This window comes from Bos javanicus, chromosome 29, assembly GCF_032452875.1.
Source record: "Bos javanicus breed banteng chromosome 29, ARS-OSU_banteng_1.0, whole genome shotgun sequence".
NCBI classification, from domain to species: Eukaryota; Metazoa; Chordata; class Mammalia; order Artiodactyla; family Bovidae; genus Bos; species Bos javanicus.
Window position 1 is genome coordinate 48,862,754 of NC_083896.1, and position 17,178 is coordinate 48,879,931.

General features: G+C 59.6%; 1 protein-coding gene across 1 annotated transcript in view; it reads left to right on the plus strand.

Moving 5' to 3' along the window:
* The window catches only part of OSBPL5 (oxysterol binding protein like 5), a 66,095-nt gene that overhangs the window by 42,268 nt on the left and 6,649 nt on the right, over positions 1-17,178 (plus strand). Inside the window, exons 4-14 of the mRNA XM_061407340.1 lie at positions 1,654-1,734; positions 1,990-2,091; positions 3,303-3,506; positions 4,540-4,624; positions 6,345-6,516; positions 6,904-7,096; positions 8,206-8,390; positions 8,954-9,035; positions 10,439-10,537; positions 10,955-11,051; positions 12,041-12,139. Coding sequence (XP_061263324.1) covers positions 1,654-1,734; positions 1,990-2,091; positions 3,303-3,506; positions 4,540-4,624; positions 6,345-6,516; positions 6,904-7,096; positions 8,206-8,390; positions 8,954-9,035; positions 10,439-10,537; positions 10,955-11,051; positions 12,041-12,139 — 1,399 coding nt within the window. The remainder of the gene's footprint in view (positions 1-1,653; positions 1,735-1,989; positions 2,092-3,302; positions 3,507-4,539; positions 4,625-6,344; positions 6,517-6,903; positions 7,097-8,205; positions 8,391-8,953; positions 9,036-10,438; positions 10,538-10,954; positions 11,052-12,040; positions 12,140-17,178) is intronic.

Here is a 17,178-nt window from a genome sequence, read left to right on the forward strand (position 1 = left end):
CAGGAGCTGGAGCGTCAGCCCAGACCCCAGAGCCTGCCGCCTGGCTCCTTGCCGTCACTCCTGCTTCAGTCCAGAGGTTTCCTCTGGACCAGCGTCCCCCAGGTGCCCTGACCATGCCCCTGGCTTCCCGGGCTCTCGAATGTCCTGACTGGTCTCAGAGAGTGCGCGCAGAGTGACGATGCCCGGGTCCAGCCCCCTTCGGAGCTGTGTGACGGCGGGCAGGTTCTGAGCCTCTGTGCCGCAGGGTGTGGCTGGGAGTGTGGGCAGAGCCGCCGTGATTCACACACACATCCGTCGTCTCCAGCGTGGCTCTCACCCCTCCTTACCTCCGTCCTAACCCCGCACTGGAGGCCCTGCCCAGCATGCGGTGCCATGGGCACAGCTGGCCCACTGGACAGCTCTGGTCAGAGCCCCGCCACCGGCTCCGCAGCCTCGGTGGGCACTGAGATGCCCAGTGACGATGGGGGTGGAGGAGGGCATGGCAGCCCGCTCCAGGATTCCTGCCCGGAGAATCCCACGGACAGAGGAGCCTGGTGGGCCACAGGCCACGGGGTCACACAGAGTCGTACACGACTGAAGCGACTTAGCACACAGCATGGCCGGGCCCGCCCCCGGGTGGTGGCCAGAACTAGGTGAACGAGGGTGGCTGCGGCCTCAGAGGATGGGGCAGCCAAGGGGTCCATGCCCCTCACCCTCTGCAGGGAGAGAGCCAGGGCCAGCCAGCCTCCGGGCCCTGCTCCCTGGCTTGGCGGCTCGGGGTGGGGGCACGCAGTCCAGCGGACAGCGCAAGGCAGGACGCCTCTGCAGGGGAGCAGAGAGGGAGCGTCTCCATCTCGGCGGCTGCAGGACTCTGTGCCCGGGGCCTGACGCGGCTCCTCGATCGCACGCAGCCGCGGATGGCGCGGAAGAAACGGGCATGGTCGGCGCCAGGAGAGCCTCCCTGGTGGATGCAGAAATCTGGACTGCGTGACTTCCACATCTCACCTTGATTTTTTTTCTTTCCCCCAATCCCTTAAAAATGTGAAACCCAGGACGTCCCTGGTGGTCCAGTGGTTAGGACTCCGTGTTTTCACTGCAGGCGGCCCGGGTTCGATCCCTGATTGGGAACTAAGGTCCCACAAATGCTGCCCCCCAGAAACGGTAACAGCCATCCTGGGCTTGCAGGCCTCACCTGCAAGCAGGCAGGAACCCGTAGCCTTTAGTCCTGACGTTTTCTCCCCACACCCCAACTCCGGCCTCAGTTTCCCCATCTGTAAAAGGACTGAGGGCCCGTCACTTCTGCGTCTGTGAACGCAGCTCCACCCTCCCCCCACCCTACAGCCTTGGACGGCTGGAGGGGGCCTGGGTGTTGCCCCCCGACCAGCAGCTGCTGTCAGGGCTCCAGGGACAGGGGTCCCCCTGAGCACACACGAGCCCTCCCTGCCCAGAGGCTGGGCGCACGACGGTAGCTGAGACGGGCGCCTCCTGGGCACCGCGGGGAGGGTCACTGCCGTTTGCCCAGTGTCGGCCCCCGGGGCCACCCCCCAGCTCCTGTTCATCTCCCCCTGGCCGGGAGTGGAGCGGGGGGAGCAGCGGGCTCCCACCTCCTGCTGCCTGCACCCCTAGCACCTCCCCTCCTGGACTGCATGCCCCCAACTTGAGTCTCTCCTGCAGGCAGAATACAGGCTGTGCAATGGGTCCGACCGGGAGTGTGTGTCCCCGACAGCCAAGGTCAGCAAGAAGGAAGCTCTCAAGGTGGGCCTGGGCCCGGGGAGGGGCCGCGGGCCTCATTTGCTTGATGAAGGGGCGCCTGGGCCAGTGCGGCCAGCCCCCACCCCCAGCCTGATGAGGGGAGGGGGGCAGATGGCACCCTGGCCCCCCCACGCCCCCGTTTCCTGTCCTCTCCCGGGACCCGTCCTTGTCCCCTAGCTGGACACCTGTGGGTGGGAGCCCCGGGGAAGGGCCAGTCCGGGGCCTTCTCCCCTGACCCCTGCTGTGCCCCGGGCCCAGGCGCAAAAGGAGAGCTACCGCCAGGAGAAGAAGCGCGCCACCAGGCAGCTGCTCAGCGCCCTGACGGACCCCAGTGTGGTCATCATGGCTGACAGCCTGAAGGTGAGCGCGGGCCCCCACCTCACGGCTGCATCAGGGGGCTGTCCCCAGGGACGGCGCAGAGTCACCAGCCCCTCGGGAGACGGCTGGGCGTGGGGGCCGCTGCAGGCTGTAGCCACGTCCTGGGGCAGCCCTGACCAAGGACCACAAGCTGGTGGTTTACAGCAACCAAAGCGGACCCCCAGGTCCAGAGGCGGAAGCCCCAGATCAAGGTCCTGACGGGACAGGCTCCTTCCCAAGGCTCAGAAGGAGGGCTCTTCCTGCGTCTCCCCGCCTCTGCAGGCCCTGGGTGTCCCCGGACTTGTGGCCGCCTCCCTCCAGCCTTTGCCTCTGTGGTCACCTGGCCTCCTCCTGGGTCTCTGTGTCCTGTTCTCCTCTTACGAGGACATGGTCATTGGACCAGGGCCCCTGCTCCAGGACAGCCTCATCTTCGCTCGGTCATGCCTACAGAAACCCTATTTCTGTTTAAGGTTGTGGGGGAAACCCCTGACCTGCGAGGGGCCCAGAGTCCGGTGGAGTCCCCTGCTGGGGACACAGGAAGGAGGCGAAGGGCTGGCTTCTGGGGACAGGCCTGGGCTGTGGTCAGAGGCCTGTGTTCAGACCTCACTGAGGCTGCGAGCAACTCCCTCAGCCCCAAGCCTCAGTTTCCCCCTCCATAGAGTAGGGATAAAGCTGTGGAATCCCTGGGGCTCCCGCCAGGGGCAGAGGAGAAAGCAGACTGGGGAGCCTGGGCGTCTGCAGAGCTCTGGGCCTTTGTGGGCTCTTTTTTCTTTTTGTTCTACAAAATTATGGATAAAAATTAGGTACAAAAGTGAATATTAATTTAGAATGAAAAAAGAAATGATCACAAATTTCAAAATCACAAGGCTGATAATTACAGCAGTCACCGCTTATTGCCAGTTCCTCTCAGGACTGGGGCAGGGCGTTGACCTTGAGGTGAAACTTGAACTTGAGCTCCATGAGCTTCGGTAAATCTGGCTGCAGCATCTTTCTTTGGATTCACCATCTTTTAGAGCTTCTGTTAAAAACTAAAAGAGAACCCTACCCAGAGCCTGGGGCCCCGTCCTTCTGCCCCTCCACGGCAGTTCAGATGCCCCGGGGTCCCCAGCCGGCGTTGACGGCAGTTCAGATGCCCCCAGGGTCCCAGCGTTGACGGCAGTTCAGATGCCCCCGGGGTCCCCAGCCGGCATTGACGTCAGCACCCTTCCCCCCAGATCCGAGGGACCCTGAAGAGCTGGACCAAACTGTGGTGCGTGCTGAAGCCGGGAGTGCTGCTCATCTACAAGACGCCCAAGGTGGGCCAGTGGGTGGGCACGGTCCTGCTGCACTGCTGTGAGCTCATCGAGAGGCCCTCCAAGAAGGACGGCTTCTGCTTCAAGCTCTTCCACCCGCTGGACCAGTCCGTCTGGGCTGTGAAGGTACCGCAGTGCGAGCCCCGGGGCTCAGGGGGCCAGGCGAGGAGAGAGCCCCACGGGGCGGGGGGTGCGGTGCTGGGCAGGAGGAGAGCATGGCCGGCAGTCAGGAGCCTCGTGCTGGGGCCCCAGGAGCAGGGGTCCAAAGCTGGGCTGACAGTTAAGGGTTAGTCACTCAGCGGCCGGGGGATCTGATGTGGTCAATGGTCTTCCATGTGGGACACACGTTGGGGTGGGGGCTGCTCGGGACCTGGGGGCCTGATGGGTTCAGATCACACGTCGAGCCCTGTCCAGAGGCTGGGGAATGGGGCCATGTGAGGGCGGCTGCTCCAGGCCCAGACGTCCCCCTTTGGAACCCGGGGGCAGCCCAGCCCGGGACCAGAGCGGGTCAGGTTGCCAGATGAAGTCCAGAATGCCTGGGTGCGTTCGGATTTCAGAGGGCAATCAAGAAGGGTTTTTTAGTATGTTGTTGTTCAGTGGCTAAGTCATGTCCGATTTGCAACCCCGTGGACTGCAGCCTACCAGGCTCCCCTGTCCTTCACTATCTCCCCGAGTTCACTCAGACTCACTTCTGTTGAGTCAGTGATGCTGTCTGACCATTTCATCTTCTGCCGCCCTCTTCTCCTTTTGCCTCCAATCTTTCCCTGCATCAGGGTCTTTCCCAGTGAGTCGGCTCTTTTTTTAGTATAAGTATGTCCCAAATAGTGTATGGGATATATTTAAACTGTGTATGTGTAATTTTTCTGAGATTCAAATTTAACCAAGTGTCCTGGATTTGCACGTGCTGATTCTGGCCACCTAAATGGGGTCTTAGGGAGAAAAACCCAGGGTGGGGCCTCCAGCTGAGAAGGGGGTCAGGGAGCGCCCACTCACCACTCTTGCTACCTGCTGCGTCTACATGGCCTGACCCCACCTGGGGGTCCCGAGGCCCCAGAAGCATCTGTGCATGTGTGAGTGTGGGTCCCCATGGCCGCCTGACCTGTGCCTCCCCCCGTCCCTGCACAATCCCTCGGGTGACACCGCCTCTCTGCCTCTCCAGGGCCCCAAAGGCGAGAGCGTGGGCTCCATCACGCAGCCCCTGCCCAGCAGCTACCTGATCTTCAGGGCTGCCTCCGAGTCTGACGGTGAGTCCCACCTGCCCTGCCGGTCTCCACGGTGACCCCATGTGAAGCACCCCCGCCCCTTGGTGGAGGGATCAGCCAGGTTCAGGGGACCCCGGTTCAGACCCTCCTGAAGCCATCCAAGGGGGCAGCCTGGTGTTGGGACAAGCCCACCAATCACCTGTTCCTTCTCTGAGCCTCAGTCTCCCTCATGGACAAAAGGGAAAGCGGTAACACCCTATCCTTAGCTGCTATGAGATCCGATGACCTTATTTAGCAGATAACAATGGCTGAGTGCCAGGCACCATTGAATCACCAGGTGCTGCTTTTACCAACCACCTGGGGAGACCTGTGGAGACAGGCTGGCTGAACTGCCCGTGACGGAGGGATGCGCCTTCCTGAATCCGCGCGTGCTTGGGGCTCCCTCTCGCGGCCTCCCCGAGTAAACGCCACTGTCTCCTGCCCCGGGGAGCCGGCGCAAGGCTCCCTCCAGTGGTCCGGGGCGGGCGAGGCGCTGCCCAAGGTAGCCTGGCCTGACCACGCGACTCTGGGCCTCCCGGCTGCCCCCTGGTGGCCAGACGCCGCATCGACACTCCTGAGGCTCTCGAATGCCACCCTCTGTCCCCAGCCCCCCTACTCGGTGCCACGCCCCTCCTGGGCCCTGGGATGGACAGGGCGGCCTGGGCTCCCATGGAGCTTACTACCTTCTGGGGAAGGCAAGCAGAGAACCTTCAGACAAGGCCAGCTCGGCTGAGGCATGAGCCGAGTCCCTGATGGGGCTGGGAGCCATGGTCAGGGAGGAGGGACGTCCACAGGCCCTGAGCGTATCAGGGTGGGCTTCCTGGAGGAGGAGAGTTAGGGAAGGAAACTTTCTGTCTCCAGGAGGGTCATACTTTAAAGGCTCGGAGAAGTAAAGAAATGAGTTCAAAGTGCTTGAACCCCAGGTCTAACCTGCTGGCAGCCTCCACCAGGAAGGCAGCAGGAGGCTGGGGATAAGGGCTGGGACTGGAGGCGGCTGGCTCCATCCTCCACCGCTCTGCCCTTCAGGTCGGCCCTCCCCTCGTCTCCCAGGGCTCTTCCAGCACCAGGAGCTGCCTCCTCAGCCTTGGTTCAGCAGGCCCCTCCCCAGCCTGCCACCCACCCTCCTGCCCTGAGCTCCAGGCCTGCTAAAGCCCTCAGCCGCAGAGGCCGGGCCCTGCCCTGACCTGTGGGAGTGGTTTCCATCTGGGAGGGCCCTGGCCCCGACTCCGTAGGTGGGAACTTGCAGGGCCTCTGGGTACAGAGGACGTCTCAGGGGGCACTAGTGGTAAGGAACCCGCCTGCCAGTGCGGGAGACGCCAGAGATGCGGGTTCCATCCCTGGGTCGGGAAGATCCCCTGGAGAAGGGCCTGGCAACCCCCTCCAGTATTCTTGCTTGGAGAACCCAAGGGACAGAGGATCCAGGTGGTCTACAGTCCATGGGGGCACCAAGAGTCAAATATGACTGAAGCGACTTAGCACACAGGGTCCTGCTTAGCGTGTGACCTTGAGGCAGTCACTCACCCATCCTGGCCTCAGTCCTCTGTAAGCAGGTGAATAACCACGTGCCAGGAGTAGGGGGTCCTGTGGGGGTGCCTCGTTGAGGAAGGGCAGGGTGGGCGTGGGCCAGCTCCCAGGCAGCAGGGCAGGGGGCTCGCCCGTGTGCCCTGAGTACCTCGCCCATGTGCAGCAAGCTAGGGGCCGCTCACCCCACCCTTGCCCGCAGGCCGCTGCTGGTTGGACGCCCTGGAGCTGGCGCTGCGGTGCTCCAGTCTCCTGCGACTCAGCACCTGCAAGCAGGGCCGTGACGGGGATCCCGGGTCCTCGCCAGATGGGTCGCCCTCCTCGCTCTGCGGGCTGCCCGCCTCGGGTGCCATCCATGACCAGGACCTGTTCCCGTGAGCAGGGGTGCGGGGGGCAGGGCCAGCCCCTCCCAGGAGCCTGGGTCTCCTGCCTGCTGGGGACTCCTGGCAGCAGCATGCAGGGTCTCCTTGTACGTGGGGAGGGGATGGGGAGCAAACGCCGTAGAGGTCTGGCCACCCACGCCCCGGCCCAAAAGGCAGGCCTCCTCCACTCCAGGTGGGCCCTGGAGCCTCAGTGTGTTCATCTGTGAACTGGGACTAACAGTATCCAGTGCCCATCGCCGAGGCTTTTAAACACGGGGATGGGGGTGAGGCACCCAGCAGGGAGGGGCGCCCCTAGTGGGCGTGCTGGGTGTGCGCCCAGAGGTGGGGGTGCCTGGCCTCACCGTGACCAGCCGCCCCCGGGCCCCATCCACCTTCCAGACTGAACGGGTCCTCCCTGGAAAACGACGCTTTCTCGGACAAGTCGGAGAGGGAGAACGCCGAGGAGTCGGATAACGAGACCCACGACCACAGCCGGAAGACCGAGAGCGGGAGCGACCAGTCCGAGGCCCCGGTGGGCCCCGGGCGCAGAGGGACCACCTACGTGGTGCAGGACCACGAGGAGCTGGGGGAGGTGAGAGCCCGCCCCGTCCAGAGCCCCCACCCCTGGAGCCGTGGAGGCAATGCCTGGCCGTCGCCTCCGGGAGAGCTCGTCGGCTCTGCTGCACCCGGAGGGCCCGGGACCGGTGGGCCAGGGTGGCGGGACTCGGGGAGAGCCCTGGGAGGGATGCGAAGGGCCCACTCGTTGGAAAAGACCCTGACGCCGGGAAGAGTTGAGGGCAGGAGGAGGAGGGGGCGGATCCTGATGCAGGGCAGGCTGTGGGCACCCCCATGCTGCTGCCTCCTGGGGAGTCAGGTCCAGCTACATACACCCCAGGACCAATACCTTGGATCCATAGGTCCTGGGGGTCCACAGGGAGGGGAGAGGGGCTTGGCATCACCCAGGGGCTTCGGTTCCCCAAGGGTGAGGGTCCCAGCCCTGACTGGGATCAGCCGTCCCACCAGCCAGCCGTCCTCAGACACCCACATGACCCTTTCTGAGATTGTTCTGCCCACCTGAGGGCCTGTGGTGGGCGTGTTCTGGGAGACAGAGCCCCCCACCCGGTCCCCAGCTTCCCTGTCCACCACGCCCTCAACCCCCTGCGCAGACAAAGCCCGAAGCTCCAGGGCTAGGTCTCTCCCTGGCAAGTGTTTGGAGCTATGGGGAGGGTGAGATGTCTCAGGGAAGAGAGGGGGCCCCCATGTGGTCCTGGGGGAGTGAAGGCCCCCTTCTGAAGCCGGTGCCGTCCCGAAGCACCGCTGTCGTGTTCCTGGGTGGAGACGGGCTGGGGGCAGGACAAGGTGTCTGTGAGCACGTGCCCCCTGCTGCTGCGGCACAGAAGTGTGCAAAGACAGGTGTCAGGCGGGGCACAGACTGGAGGCGCAGAGGGCGCCCAGGTAGTCTGGGCTGGCCAGGAACCGAGGCACAGGGCAGCTGGCCGGGGCCAGCAGGCGCCCCTCTGGGCCCAGGGGACACATGCCGGAGTAGGCAGGGGTCAGGTGGGGCCCGGACAGGCTCGCTGGGCATGGGGGCGGGGCTGGGGGGACCCCGAATGAGGTGGCAGTGCGCCCCTCGCAGCTCCCCTGGGCGCCGAGGCTCCCCGCCCGCCTGGCTCTGGCCTGACCCGGCCCCTCTGCCCTCAGCGGGGCGAGGCATCGCAGGTGGAGACGGTGTCGGAGGAGAATAAGAGCCTGGTGTGGGTCCTGCTGAAACAGCTGCGGCCAGGCATGGACCTGTCTCGCGTGGCACTGCCCACCTTCGTGCTCGAGCCGCGCTCGTTCCTCAACAAGCTCTCCGACTACTACTGCCACGCCGACTTGCTCTCCAGGTGTGCCACGGGGAGGGCCCGGCACCCGCCCCGAGGATGCAGAGCGTTCCGGCCCCTGCACGCTCTGCCTCCGAGGGGCCCCGACTCCGGGGAGGGGCTGCTGAGCCGGGAGGGCAGGGCCGCCCCATGTCCATCAGGGCCCCTGTCTCAGGGGAGCCTAGCACCCTCTGCACCTGAGCCCTGGCACTGTGCCCTCAGGCTGAACGAGGCTGAGGTTGGAAAGGGGCCTGAAGGCTCAGGAGCCCATGCACAGGGAGCTAGGTGAAGGGGAGAGCATCCCGGCGGTTTCCTGGAGGCGGCACCTTGCCAGCCTCGAGCCAGCCGCACCCTCGCTGCCCCGGTGGTGGAGCTGCCCCCGCCACCACCAACACACACACACACACACACACACACACACACACACACTTCCCATTGTCGGGACAGGGCAGCTTGGGAAGGGCCTGGGTTTCCAATAAGCCGATGGAGATTGAAACAGAAGGAGGGAGGGGCCCGGGGAAAGGGAGGAGAGAGGCCCAGGTCCCCGACCTGGAGTGAGGACTCCCCCGCCTGTGGTGTGGTTGCAGGGCTGCGCTGGAGGAGGACGCCTACAGCCGTATCAAGCTCGTGCTGCGATGGTACCTGTCTGGCTTCTACAAGAAGCCCAAGGTGAGAGCACCTTCTGGGGAGGCATGGGGGGCGGCCAGCGGGAGGTCCACTCAGCCCCACCCCCGGCACCCACCCCTGCCTGCAGTGGGGGGTGAGGGGCATCCTCCACCCCAGGATTGTCCCCGTAGGTCCTCAGAGATGGCGGGCCGGGCCCAGACTTCCCACCTAGGGACCTGCTGGTGGGGCCCGGCCCACAGGGTCGTCCCGATCCCTGAAAGGCCCGAGCTGGGCCCTCCGCACCTCAGAGAAACAGCTGCCACACAGCAGTGCCAAGAAGAGTATTTTGGACCCCGAACCTCAAGGAACCCTGGGGACCCAAGGGTTTTGGGCATGAAGCGTCTTTTGAGAACCAAATCCGGGTCTCTGATGAGAGCAGGGCTCCTCTGGCTGTAGTGATGGGAGGGGCCTGGGGTCCCATGGGACCCAGGATTCTAGTTCCACTGTGCAGGAGGGGAAACTGAGGCTCAGAGAGGGGAGGGGAAGGCCCAGAGTCACACAGCAGTTTGCAAATGGGACCAGGTCTCCCCACTCTTCCTGGGGCTTTCTGCATTCTGACGCAGGCCCTGGGCAAAGCCAGGTGTGCGCACGCTCAGCGGCCATTGGGACAGTGGGCGCACTCCAGAGGACTTCTCTGAGGAGGGGGCCCGTGTGCCAGGTTACCTACCCAGGACAGCACACTGGCTGCTGCAGAGTCGGCTCAGAGCTGGCTCTAGGAAGCTTGGGTCAGAGAAGGACTGATGGGCAGAGTGTGGAAATGTGGACGCGCAGGCACACCTCTGGAGGCTCTGCAGACAGTCACAGAGCCCCGGTCTCCAGGGTGAGACGCGAGTGTGCACACACAGCTGCAGTTGACGGACATCAGATGGGGAGAGGGGAGGCTGAGCTGGGCTACAGGATACTCGGGAGGAGGGCTCTCCAGACAGGGAGATTGTTCCCCGATGAACTTGGACTGTTTGGGGAGCAGAAAGGACGGGAGTGTGGCCGAAGCAGAGCTGGGGGCAGGATGTGCGGGAGGACTTGGGTCCCCACTTGAAAGGTCAGTAGAAGCCACTGGGGGCTTTGAGTGGGCGGCGCAGTGGCTTCCCGGGCGTCCCGGGAGAGTGTGCGGCAGTCAGGGTCTTGAGAGCCCCTCGGAGCCGAGATGTGGACATGCCACTTTGTAGGCTGTTCCCCCCGCCCCCGAATGGAAATCATGGGCAAAGCACAGTCTCCTCGGAGCAGGAGTGGGCTGTTGTTCCCGGACGCTGGCTGCAAACCGGGCGTCCCTTGTAGAGACCTGCCTGCCGGGGCCGTGGGCAAAGGCAGCCCCCTCACCGCCCCTCGGTCCTCAGCCCAGCCCAGCTGGCGTCCCTGGCCGCCCCCGCCCCCAGTGTCTCAGCCAGCCTCTTGTTCGTTGCCTGCAGGGCATCAAGAAGCCCTACAACCCCATCCTGGGGGAGACCTTCCGCTGTTGCTGGTTCCACCCCCAGACCAACAGCCACACCTTCTACATCGCCGAGCAGGCAAGGGCCACTCCGGTGGGCGGGCACTGGTGGCGGGTGGGGAGTGTCTCAGCCCAGGCCTGTTTCTGGGCAGCCCCGCCTTGGACCGGTGGAAGAGCTCTGGCCTCACTGCCGCCAGGGGGATTCTCCCAGGGGGTGCAGACCCCACCGTGGCTGTGACAGCCGTGTGTCCTTGGGGTTGCGGGGTGGGGGTGGGGGGGCCTGGGTGGGACACGGGGATGGCAGGCAGCTCCTGGGCCGAGTCCCAAGACGAGACTGTCCTCACGCCCGCTGCTGGGGCTGGAGGGATAGGGGGTGGAGGTTGCTGCCCGCTGCTGGGGCCTGGAGGGATGAGGGGTAGGCGGGGCCCAGAGGGTTGGGAGTGGGCAGGGCTGCCCACTGCTAGGGCCGTCGCATGAGCCGCCTCTCCATCCACAGGTCTCCCACCACCCACCCGTGTCTGCCTTCCACGTCAGCAACCGGAAGGACGGCTTCTGCATCAGTGGCAGCATCACCGCCAAGTCCCGGTTCTACGGTGAGAGGGGAGCGGCTCCCTGGGGTCTCCCCAGGGCCTCGGGGAAACGGGGTGGGGGGCAGGACTGAGCTCCAGATTCAGGGGTTACCAAGACCTCCCACGGGGGCTGTTTCGTGTCCCTCCCCACCTCTCCTAGCAGGGACCACGCGGGGTAAAGTGCTTAGAACCTGGGGTCTGCAGAGGCCCCCAGGCGGCTTCTCCCATCCCTCCCTCAGCCTTGGGGTTCACAGGGGTGCTGGGAGGATAGTGAGAAAGGAGCACGTGCAAAGGCGCCTGCAGGGCCGGCCTGCCGTCCAGCACCGCTGGCCGCACGTGGCTATTTAAAGTAATTCAGATGAGATGAAACGTACTGGGTGGCCGCTCAGTCACTCTGGCCACGGCGCAGGTAGCCACAGGTGGCCGCCGTGTCCCACGGCACAGGGTAGAGCAGCTTCGCCATCATAGGACGTTCCGTCCAGCAGGCCTCGAGAGCCTGGCACTGCGGGTTTCTCTGCATCTCTCCATCTGGTTGGCCTTGTCATGGCTCTCACTGGTGGAGAGGTGGACCAAGTGCTCTGTGTACCCAGCTGACTGCACAGGCCCTGCCCACCTTTTCAACCCCTGTGCCCCGTCACTGACTGTGTACCCTTGAGTGGGCCAGACCCTCTCTCCGGAGGTATTTAAAATCAGAGCAGAGGCCCTGGTTTGGAAAGGGTCAAAGCCTCCCCCTTAAGAATCCCTGCTTTAGTAACTGAAATAAACCCTAACACATGGCAGCTGAAGTAACTCCTCAGGATGAACGCCTTGTGCAACTTGGATGGGGCTTTCACAGAACCTGAGGCTCAGAAAGGTTAAGTGACCCACCCACAGTCACACAGCTCAAGGTGCCCGGGGCTCTCCCCACCTGTTGGAAGGGAGCTCAGGTCCTGTGACTTGGGGTGGGGGTGGGGGCTGAGGTCTCCAGGATCTGGCTCCACGCACTGTCCTTACCACCCCGTGTCTCTCTGCAGGGAATTCACTGTCAGCTCTGCTGGATGGCAAGGCCACCCTCACCTTCCTGAACCGGGCAGAGGATTACAGCCTCACCATGCCCTATGCCCACTGCAAAGGTGAGAGGCTGTGGTGCCCCTGCCCCAGGGGGCAGAGCCCAGGCTGTCACCCTCGGGGGAACAGCCTGGTTCTTGTCTGCTGAAGGGATCTGTTTCACACTCCCTCTTATGTGACTGTTCAGCGGGGTATGAACTTCTGGGCAGGTGGCCTGTCACTGCTCTGAAAGCTTGTTCCCACCTTCCAGCTTCCATCCTGCTTGGTGATCAGTCAGCGCCAGCCTGCTTGTTACATGATCTGCTTTTCTCTGTAGCTGCTTTTAGGATCTTCTCTTGTTTCTGGTGTTCTGCAGTCTCACTGCAGTAGTTCAAGGGTTAGAATTCCTTTTTTTTCCTGCAATGTTGTGTCAATTTCTGGTATACAGCAAAGTGATTCAGTTATAGGATTGCTTTTATTTTTTAATTAATAGGGTTTTTTTTTACAGTAGTTTTAGGTTTCCAAAAATTTGAGCGGAAAATGCAGAGTGCTCCATATCCCCCTCTGTCCCAACACATGTGCATGCATGCATGAGTATACACACACACACACACAAGTATACTCACACACAAGAATACTCACACACATACCTGCACACAGACACACAGGAGCATACTCACACACTCATGAGTATACACATACACACACGAGTATACTCACACACACAAGTATGCTCTGTCTCATACACAGACACTTAGGAGTACACACACACACACACACAGGAATTCCCTACTGTAAACATCTTTTATGAGTGTGCTACAGTGTTACGGTTGCTTAGCTGGTATTGACACATTATTATTGAATATCAACTTAAGTCTGTAGTTTACATTAGGGTTCACACTTTGTTGTGTAATTATATGGACTGGGACAAATAACTGTTTCTGTCATTACAAGATCACAGGATAGTTTCACCACCCTAAGATTTCTTATGATGGTTACACATGAATAGATGAATTCACCTCTTCCTCCCTCCCCCTCCCCCAAACCCCTGGCAACCACTGGTCTTTTCACTGTCTACATAGGTTTGCTCTTTTCAGGAGGTCAAAGAGCTGGAATCATAGGGTATGTAGCATTTTCAAATCAGTGTCTTTGACTAGTTTAGTTGAGTTCAGTCGCTCAGTCATGTCCGACTCTTTGTGACCCCATGAATCGCAGCACGCCAGGCCTCCCTGTCCATCACCGACTCCTGGAGCTCACCCAAACTCCCGTCCATCGAGTCGGTGATGCCATCCAGCCATCTCATCCTCTGTCGTCCCCTTCTCTTCCTGCCCCCAATCCCTCCCAGCATCAGAGTCTTTTCCAATGAGTCAACTCTTCGCATGAGGTGGCCAAAGTACTGGAGTTTCAGCTTTAGCATCATTCCTTCCAAAGAAATCCCAGGGCTGATCTCCTTCAGAATGGACTGGTTGGATCTCCTTGAAGTCCAAGGGACTCTCAAGAGTCTTCTCCAACACCACAGTTCAAAAGCATCAATCCTTCAGCGCTCAGATTTCTTCACAGTCCAACTCTCACATCCATACATGACCACTGGAAAAACCATAGCCTTGACTAGACAGACCTTTGTTGGCAAAGTAACGTCTCTGCTTTCGAATATGCTATCTAGGTTGGTCATAACTTTCCTTCCAAGGAGTAAGCGTCTTTTAATTTCATGGCTGCAAAGTCCCTTAATTGTCATAAATACATGTATGTTTATGTATGTGAAAGTGTTAGTCGCTCAGTTGTACGTGACTCTCGGCAACCCCATGGACTGTGGCTCGCCAGGCTCCTCTGTCCATGGGATGATCCAGGCCAGAATACTGGAGTGGGTAGCCTTTCCCTTCTCCAGGGGATCTTCCCAACCCAGGGATTGAACCCCGGTCTTACATTACAGGCGGATTCTTTCCCAGCTGAGGCCCTTTAACCCCGAGAACCACGCCCAATACCACCGTTTCCTTTACTCTCCTTTTGCCGAGGGTGTAGGGAGGTGAGAGCCCCAGTTTTATGGAAATGGCTCAGAACACACTTTCCTGGCTACTCTGGGGCAGCCCCTCTGTCCTGCTTCCCACAGGACACCAAGGGTCAGGTCAGCAAAGGCCTCGCTGCTCAGAGGACAGATGCTTCTCCTCCTCCCCTCCTCTTCTTATCTTTTTCTCCCAGAGGATTACTCTTATTTATTTATTTGCACGCTTACCCGTTCATCAGTGCATTTGTTTTTCATCAACTTTCTGTTACGGGAATCATCAAACACATGTGAAAGGACAGGGGTCGCCTCCCAACCACACCCCAGCACCCACAGCACTGTGTCGTGGCTGTCTTGCTTCCTTTGTTCTCACACGCCCCTCACCGCATTCGTTTGAAGTAGAGTCTAGATATCGCGTCATCTGCGCTTCATTTTGTCTCACTACACGGTAGTGACTCACTCACTACGATGTAAGGGTTCCCCTTCTTAGCCAGAACCACAAGACTGTCATTATGTACACAAAAAAAGTAACCAAGACTCTTTCCTTAAAATCATCAGATACACAGTCAGTGTTCAAAGACCCCTAATTGTCATAAATGCACGTATGTTTATATACATGAAAGTGTTAGTTGCTCGGTCAAATCTGACTCTTGGCAACCCCATGGACTGCAGCCTGCCAGGCTCCTCTGTCCATGGGATGCTCCTGGCAAGAGTACTGCAGTGGGCAGCCATTCGCTCCTCCAGGGGACCTTCCCGACCCAGGGGTCAGACGCCCGTGTCCTGCATTGCAGGCAGATTCTTTACCCTCTGAGCCGCCAGGGAAGCCGAGGTGTGTGTAGATACGCACACACATGTGTCGCAGTTCATTTGTTTGAAGAGGATTCCAGGTGAGGGTCACACTTGGTGCTCGGTATGACCCTGCACCTTTTTTTCCCCTCACAATGTATTTCTTGAAGGAATAAGATCATTTTCGTGTGGGGTTTCCTCCGGTCTGGATTTACTGGCTGTGTCTGTGGTGTAGCTGAACGTACTCTCTATAATCTGGAGGCTGACTTCATCCCTGGAGGCTTGATCACTTTCAGGCACAGTTCTTCCAACAAGACACCAGCAGGTGGTTCCCGCCTCCCCGCCACAAGGTCACGATGTCGAGTTGCCTCCATTTCTGTGGTAGTAGCAGCAGGGATCTCAAGGGTCTTTACCACTACCACAATTCGAAAGCATTAATTCTTCAGCACTCAACCTTCTTTATGGACCAACTCTCACATCCGTACATGCCTGCTGGAAAAACCATAGCTTAGACTAACTATACAGACCTTTGTCAGCAAAGTGATGTCTCTGTTTTTTAATACACTGTCCAGGGTCCTCATAGCTTTCCTTCTAAGGAGCAAGTGTCTTTTAATTTCTTGGATGTCGTTACTGTCCACATTGATTTTTGGAGCCCAAGATAATAAAATCTGTGACTGCTTCCATTTTTTCCCTTCTATTTGCCTTGCGTGAAATGATGGGACAAGATGCCATGATCTTAGTTTTCTGTGTTGAGTTTCTTTCAGTCTCTTCACCCTCATCAAGAGGCTCTTCAGTTCCTCTTCACTTTCTGCCATTAGAGTGGTATCATCTGCATATCTGAGATGGTTGATATACTGTTTCTCCCAGCAATCTTGATTCCAACTTAGGATTCATCCAGCCTGGCATTTTCAAAACAGTAATGAGTTTTCCTCCTGAACTCCTCCAAAGGTGGTCCTGGGTGAGGTCATGATGCTTTGAGCATGGTTTGATCAGAACATGCATAATCATAAAGAGTATTCCAGCTGGAATCATGCTGGCTGCTCCTTGTGTCATGTTGGCCGGCAGGCAGGCGCCCTCAGATTGGCCCTGGGACCTTGGTACACCCAGCCCGAGCAGCCTGCTTCCTCCTGCCGTGATCCCAGGAGACTCGGGCGTTTCCTGCTCTAGCCCATGAATCAGCCATTTCTCCAGGGAGTCTCTGGTTCTTTCCACTGCTGCTGCTGCTGAGTCTTTTCAGTCGTGTCCAACTCTGTGCAACCCCATAGATGGCAGCCCACCAGGCTTCCCCGTCCCTGGGATTCTCCAGGCAAGAACTCTGGAGTGGGTTGCCATTTCCTTCTCCAATGCATGAAAGTGAAAAGTGAAAGTGAAGTCGCTCAGTCGTGTCTGACTCTTAGCGACCCCATGGACTGCAGCCCACCAGGCTCCTCGGTCCATGGGATTTTCCAGGTAAGAGTACTGGAGTGGGGTGCCATTGCCTTCTCCAACTAGGAAGAGCTATTTTAGACTTAGGCACCATTGTCTGGAGGTGAGGTCTGCTTCCTATGAGTGGTCTGGTCTCTGTTTCCCTAGGGCTTTCCACTGAGCTGAACATAGAATGTTTTGTTTTGTTTTTTTAAGATTAAAACAGATGTGTTCACACTTACGTTTCCAATCCAGATTCAAGACAGTGGGTTTTTGTCCGCCCCATTTAGCACATGTGAAATGTCTTTCTCCCATACAAGACAGCCCATTTCCATGAGCCCACCACGATCACTTTCTATCTTATTCACACCCCACCCACAGCACTCACAACACAGCCCCGCCCGCCAGCAGGATGAAAGTTGCTCAGTCTTATCTGAGTCACTGCGAGCCCATGGACTATAGCCTGCCAGGCTCCTCTGTCCATGGGATTCTCCAGGCAAGAATACTGGAGTGGGTAGCCATTCCCTTCTCCAGGGGATCTTCCCAGTGCAGGGACTGAACCCGGGTCTCCTGCACTGCAGGCAGATTCTTTGCCATCTGAGGCCCCAGGGAAGGCCATGAAGGCAGCATGGGCTGTGATTTTTGCTCTCCTTCCCATCCTCGGTAGGTCCCACTGGGATCTGTAAGGTCACTGAATACTCCCCACTCAGGTCATGCCACCAAGGGACACTCATTCTGGGCTTTGGTTTCATTGCACTTTGGATTTTTAGGAATTGCTATTTCATCTTTAAAATAATTTTGTAAATGAAAACAGGTGCCTGGTTCCAAAGTCAAAACCGCAAAGCCGGCTATAGACAGTTCTAGGGCCTCTGATGCCTCACCGCACACACGGGGCCCTGCCCCTGCTTCTCTGACCCCACGCCGCCCTGTCCTGGA